The following is a 7330-nucleotide window of genomic DNA, read 5'->3' as shown; positions in this document are numbered from 1 at the left end:
CACTCACTGTTAATATTTAATTGCTCATTAATATTTATCTTAATGTTTACGTATACAACTACATTTACCTATCAAGCTGCAGTGTAGTGTAGGATTTATGATTCTGCACTCATGTTAAAATGAGGGAATCAATATTTAAAATAAAGGCTGTTTATCAGAAAACTTAACAAAACTCAGGGAGGATCAGGGTTTATTTAACACACCAGAGACAGATAAATAGAGCGAAAGGTGATTTATACTGTAGTTGGAAAAATCATTATAATTTATACAGAATAAACTTCCATCAAATAGCTGGTTTAATCTTCAATCAACTACAAATATTTCCAAATAAGTTTATTAAATTCATTACAAAATGTCCACGTGCTAATAAAGATACCACACCAGTAATAATAGACCAGTTCAGTTTAACCAGTTACCAATCCAAGAAACAACAGACTGAATCAGTCATTAGCAGGTTTAGTTCAGTGTTTCACCTGCCTTACATGTTTTAAGTGTTTCCTTTCTGCCTCACCTGGATKKAATCTGTGGATGATTAACAACCTTCTGCACTTCTTGATGGCTGCAGATTGTCATGCAATCATCTAACTCAGTTGTTCTGGACCAGAGGCAGATCTAAGCACGTCCCTAAGCACATCATAATAAAAAATGAAAAACAAGTGATTACTATTAGTGATRGGCTATCTGAATCCAGGCTTCGAGGCGTGTACCGAGTAAAAAGGGGGCGTGTCCGATGAAGCCCCGCTTCGAGGCTTGTGTCGTCTTGCTGAAAACCACGTGACTGGCAACAAACGAGGCCTCGTATTGCATGGGTCACGTGACTGCTTCATTTTGCGTGTCGGTTTTCAAAATAAAAGCGCGATGAGCCGCGCTGCATCATGGGTTGGTGTTCATTTGGTCTCGCATTTGTCTTTAGTGGCCAAAATAAAATGAACATTGACCAACATATTTGATGTGTATTGATGATGGCACTCAWCAAAATGTAATRTTTGTTACTGGTTTTCTCAATTGTAGATTATGTTGCTTTTATATGACTTTATATTTTTGTGATTTTATGATGTAAACCTCTTTGAACTGCATTGTTGCTGAAATGTGCTACACAAATAAACTTGATTGTCTGAAATGGAGCCAGCAAGAGGAAAATCTCTGACATCTGGGAATACTTTCAGATGATCGCTCACAATAAAATTCTTCTTAGATAATTATTAACCCCTCCACGTCCCAATTTCTCACCTTCTGCAAAGTTCCACTATTATTTGCAGTCTAATTAGCAAAGATATATCTGTCTTTAACAGCAGAAACAGATTTAATGGTGTTGCAGAACTAAAATTTAACATCTCGCCAAATATAAGGGATCAGAGCCAATTATAAATTCAAGAAAAAGTGAATGCCCCAACAGGCACTGCACTCCCAAGACACTAAAACATAAAATGTCTTTATTGTCAAATCATTCTGGACATGAAGGAAAACCCAACACAACCACTGATGTTCAACATAAACCAGGATTAGATTGGCTCCAAATCATTTTAATAATTAAAACATATGACAATTAAATATGCTTTCATTGATTCTCCTGTTACTAAATATGAGTTTGATGAAAACTTTGACTTTATTGCATTTTCTGTTTTTATTTTAATTATGTAAAGCACTTTGAAATGCCTTGCTGCTGAAATGTGCTATACAAATAAAATTTGATTGATTGATTTAGTAATTTTTGGAAGTATGATCCAACTGAGTGACAAGGCTGTTACAGTTTCACCAGCAGATGTCACTAGTGAGCAATGAATGAAGCATCGAGTAATTAACCTTTTAGCAAAGCAAAGGGCTGGAAAGGTTCAATGCTTCATGAGGCTTCATTTGCCCATCACTAATTACTATCACAACAATTTAAAGCCTACCAGGAGCAGCCAGCCTTACACTTTGTTGCCCACCACATGCTCTCCCAGGCCAAAAAAGAGACTTGTAGATGTTTTTGTGTCAACATATTATGCACAGTCAGTAATAATATTTACAGACAAGTAAGAAAATGTACGTAAAGGAATCACAACCCAATGTTCTCAACATATAGTGCGTAATTTGAAACATGATTAACCCCCACTTAGTAATAAAATGTTCTGACCCAGAGCTCAAGGATGGGGGGAGGGAAGAAGGAATGAGAGGGGGTAAAGAGGGGAAGGCTGGGAGGATCAAGTGGGTGTGGGGAGTTTTAGGAGGGAGTAGGGGGAGATGAGAAGGTGATGAGGGGTGCCACAAACTGCACAGATTGCACACACGGAGGCCTTAGTCCAGGGGTGGGCAATCCTGGTCCTTGAGGGCCGGTGTCCTGCAACTCTTAGATGACTCCCTGGTAGAACACACCTGGATCCAACAGCTGAATCACCTCCTCAGTGCAGTCAGGTTCTCCAGAGTCCTGCTAACAACCTTATTATTTGACTCAGGTGTTTTGAAGTAGAGACACATCTAAAAGTTGCAGGATACCGGCCCTCAAGGCCTGAAGTTGCCCACTCCTGCCCCAGTCCCTGACACAACTGTCGCAGGTTCGATTCACGGCCTTGGTAACCTTTGCTGCATGTCTTCCCCCTTTTCTCATTACCCCCTTTCTTGTCAATTAACTATCAAATAAAGGCCACTAGAGCCAAAAAATCTTTTAACAAAATAAAAGGTGAAAATTTAAAACCCTCACCTAAAATTAAAATTGTTTCACCCGGAGCCCAAGGAGGAGGGAAGGAGAGTGGAAAGGGGGAGGAGATTGAGGAGTGGGTGGTGGGGGGAAAGGGGTATGAAAAACAGCTTACATTGATTGAACATTTAGACCATGAGTTCTTCCCTAAACCTTATCCTCAAGGCAAACTGACCTGCATGTTTTCAGTTCAGCAAAACCCCGTTAATCAGAGATCAATTAAAATTATGTGTGCCGAATTAGGGAAATGCCTAAAACTTGCAGGGCTTGGAGGACTAGTGCTGAAACACACTGGATTCGATGTTGGCATTTCAATCAATGGATAACGACAATAAATCAAATGACACAGTTTCAACATTAGTTAATTGGCTAGAATTGAGTTGATGCACCGTCAGTTGTTCACCTCAACCACTCATGCAACCTTTGTGATAATAATTCAACATTGAATTAACATCTTTTGCCAACAAGCCAACAGCAAAGCAGCTGTGTGGTTGGACCAACCCACTCATGTAAATGGTATGGGTGTACCGCTCCAGTCCTTGTAGTAAGTTGTAGATGTTTTTGTGTCAATATATCCCACGCAAACAGTCAGTGAGAATTGTTATGAACAAGTAGGAAGATGTACAGAAAGGAATCAGCACTGACTATCCTCTACAGTGCTTAATTTAAAACATGATAACCCCCGCTCAGTAATAAAATGCTCTGACCCAGAGCTCGGATGAGGAGGAGAGGAGGGGAAGGGGTGCGGCAAAACAGCTGACATTAATTCAACATTGATCAGACCTCGGCATTTCAGTCATTAGATTTCAAGGACAAAACAAAATTGATTCAATGAAACAGTTTCAACGTTAGTTACTTGGCTAGAAGTGGATGGTTGTTTGATGGTTGATCCACCGTCATTTGTCAACTTCTACCAAAAATCAACCATTAATAAGATTTCAGCATTTCAGTCATCAGATTTCAACCACAAAACGACATTGATTCAATGACACAGTTTCAATGGTTTGATTGGATGGTTGTTTGATGGTTGATCCACTGTCATTTGTTGACTTCAACCAAAAGTCAACGATTCTAACTATTTTTCAACGTTGATTTAACATTGTGTGCTATCTGGGTTGTATTCTTAATTTTATATATGCAGCCATGAAAACAAAATTTATTTTGTAGTCACCGAAAAAGGGACAGGTTTTTATAAGGCTTTTCTTCTTGCTCCCTTTCACACATGTAGACAAATTGTTGCAAGACAATGATTTTGTACACTGGTGATGAAATGTGATTTGTTGAGTGAATAAACTTATTGATTGATAATTAAATATTTTGTAGGTTTTTACAGAGAGACAGAAACTATTTCATACACTAATCAGTGGCTAACAGGGTTGGATCGGGTTGCAGAATTTTATTTTTAGTGTTGCACACAAGCACAACTCAAGAGCTTGACTAGATTAGGAGCGTCTGAACCATCTGAAAGAAAAAACAAAAACAGGAGAGATTGAAAGTAAACATCAAACACCAAAATCTAAGACACAAGAAGCTTTGCAGCTGAATTGTACCAACTTGGAAGACAAACGTGTCTTACTTGTCAATGACGAAGACTGCACAGCAAAGAACTACCATTACCACGCCCCCTGCTACTGCAAAAACCCAGGCTCCAACTCGAGTTGTACCTTTAACAAGAGAACATGCTCAGTTTTCCCTGAATGGAAAATATATTGGCTTTAAATACTGCAATCATAATTTTTTTTACAACTTTTTGAAATAAAAAAGAGCAAAAGCTTAACTGATGTCTGTGTAATGCTTGTATTTTATAAAGCACAATTTGAACTGATGCAATAGTTCTTCATTAATACAATGAAATTACATGATGAAATGTACCCAAAATAACAGAATTCTTAAGATACTGATACTCTTAAAATCTTTAGGATTTTAAAAAGGGAAACAAAAGAGGAAGCACAACTTACCTTTTGTTCTGAGATTGATCGGGGATGATTTCTCTTCACCCAGCTTATTTGCAGCTACACAGAAATACTGATCGCCCTTTCTGAATTGTACGTTGTGAAAGATGCCTGTAGCTACTTTAGTGATTCTTTCCAGGCCTTTCTTGAACCAGGTGAATCTGGGTGGAGGTTTGGCTCTGCTGGAGCAGCTCAGCTCCACCCAGCTACCTTCTGACATCAAACCTGATGGACTGATGGATGCTGAGGTGTTTCTAGGAGCATCTGAGGAAAATGAGACACATGAACTTTATTGATCATAAACAGCTGAACCATGACCTGCTGATAGAATCACTTACATGAAACATTGAGAGTCACTTCTGCCTCTGCTATGTTGCTTTTTCTAGCCGCAGGATTTCTGGTGGAACATCTGATTTTGTATCCATCATGTGTGTCTGACAGAGTGATGTTCTCCTGGATTTTAGTTGTAAAGGTTCCATCTGTGTTTTCCTCTGTTTGTCTGAGAAAGTCTTTTTGGAGATTCCAGGTGAGTTCAGGAGGTGAGTGTGGACAGGGAGTTGAAGCTGAGCAGGTAACAGTGACAGACTGATGCTCCTTCAGATCACCAGCAGGGATATTAATTCTAGGAGTTAAAGGAGGATCTGATATTTCACATTAGACACACATTTAATTAATGTCCTATGTGTGTCACAGATTTATGCATTTGAAAAAACACGACTGTTGTGTATTTAATGAATTCATTGGACACACACACACACATGTGTATATATATATAATATATATACTGAACTAAAATATAAATGCAAGACTTTTGTTTTTGCTCCCATTTTTTATGAGCTGAACTCAAAGACCTAAAACATTTTCAATATAAACATTTTGACAGATTATTGCTCACTAATCTGTCTAGATCTGTGATGGATTTTATTTTAATACATAATCTGTCCTGCCTGTGGCGTATCAAGATCCCGATTAGACAGAATGATTACTGCACAGGAGTGCAGGCCACAACAAAACACCACTGTGAAATGTCCTGTTTTATCACTCAACACAATGCCACAGGCGTCACAACTTTGAGGGGGTGAGCAATTGGCATGCTGAGTGCAGCAATGTCAATCAGACTTGTTGTTTGTGAATTGAATGTTCATTCCTCTACCACGAGCCGTTTACAAAGGTGTTTCAGATAATTTGGCAGTACATCTTACCAGCCTCACAATCACAGAGCATGTCTAACCACATCAGCCCAGCAACTCCACATCCAACATGTTCACCGCCAATGTAGTCTGTGACCAGCTACCTGGACAACTGCTGAAACAATTAGTTTGCACAAACAAAGACCTCCTGCACAAACAGTCAGAAATTGTCTCAGGGACATCTACAGTACATGCTTGTCGACCTACAGTTCATTGCTCTAACCAACTTGAATTGGCAAATGCTCAGATTTGATAGTGTCTGGCACATTGGAGAGATTAGATCTTCGTGGAGTTTTCACAGTTCAGGGAAGGAGGACGATAGCGTTTGTTTCATTGTGTGGGTGGACGGTTTTCTGAGGTCAATGTTGTGGATTGAGTGACCAATGGTTGTGGTGAGTTTATGGTATGGGCAGGCGAATGTCAAGGACATTGAACACAGGTGCATTTTATCGATGCCATTTTGAATGCACAGAGATACGGTGAAGCAATCCTGAGGCCCATTGTTGTGCCATTCAGGACGATCATCGCCTCATGTCACAGCATGCTAGTGAACCGTACCAAGTTGAAAGCATCCGTGCACAGTTCCTTTAAGCTGAAAACACCCCAGTTTGTGCATGGCTAGCATACTCACCCAACATGTCATCCATTGAACATGGTTGAGATGCTCTGGATCAGYGCATACAACAGCATGTTCCAGTTCCTAAAAATATCCATTGGCTTTGAACAGCCACTGAATGTTGGTCCACTTTTTAAAGGAATGGACTATCACTCCACAACCAACAAGCTGATCAACTCTATGTGAAGGAGAGTTGATCAGCTCTCCTTCATCTGGTTGGACTGKTTTTCAGACCCACCAATTAAGCAAATAAGGCCTAAGGCACACCGGTGCAGTAATCATTCTGTCTAACTAGTATATTGATATGCTGGAGAGATGGGATTGATAAACTTTTTGAAAGTTTTTTTTATTTTTTGTGTGCTTCTCTGGAATGTTCCTTTTGTAAATTGGACTTGGAGTTTTTGTTCATTACATATTCACAACTATAATTTTGTCTGCTACAATTGGGTCCACCTCAACAACACATCATGACAAAAACATTGATATTATTGTTTCTCAATGTAAATGAACTTCTTTTCTTTGAAATTACAACAAAAAAGTTTTTMGACCTCAAATAATGAGGTTATTTTGACCATTTCTCATTGTTTTGCAAATAAAGGTACACGTTTGCATGGTTTTTCAGAGACATGTCAGTAGTTCATAAAATAAAAGAACAATGTTCATTTTACATATCTATATAAAGAAAATGAGAGCAACTRACAACTGGTCTCTAAATTCTCTCTCACTGTGTATATATAGAAATKATCTTATTCAAAAAGATGAGCATTACCAGTGATCTCAATACAGATGGTTGAGTTCTCACTACCAAGCTCATTTGTGGTCTCACAGTAATAGTCTCCTTCTTCAGTAGGAGTAGCACTGAAGCCGTAAACTTGCTTCTCAGACACATTAATGG

General features: G+C 39.0%; 1 protein-coding gene across 1 annotated transcript in view; it reads right to left on the bottom strand.

Annotated features, from left to right (window-relative positions):
- Nucleotides 1–4058: 4058 nt before the first annotated feature.
- The window catches only part of LOC103482483 (myelin-associated glycoprotein-like), a 12692-nt gene continuing 9420 nt past the window's right edge, over nt 4059–7330 (bottom strand). The window contains exons 7-11 of the mRNA XM_017301947.1: nt 7205–7323; nt 4968–5270; nt 4636–4893; nt 4254–4341; nt 4059–4138 (exon numbers count right to left, since the gene is read on the bottom strand). Of these exons, the coding sequence (XP_017157436.1) occupies nt 4120–4138; nt 4254–4341; nt 4636–4893; nt 4968–5270; nt 7205–7323 (787 nt within the window). The 3' untranslated portion in view covers nt 4059–4119. The remainder of the gene's footprint in view (nt 4139–4253; nt 4342–4635; nt 4894–4967; nt 5271–7204; nt 7324–7330) is intronic.

The sequence above is a fragment of the Poecilia reticulata genome, linkage group LG20, assembly GCF_000633615.1.
Source record: "Poecilia reticulata strain Guanapo linkage group LG20, Guppy_female_1.0+MT, whole genome shotgun sequence".
Lineage (NCBI taxonomy): Eukaryota > Metazoa > Chordata > Actinopteri > Cyprinodontiformes > Poeciliidae > Poecilia > Poecilia reticulata.
Note: the sequence above shows the minus strand (reverse complement) of the source record. Positions and strands in the feature narration are given on the sequence as shown.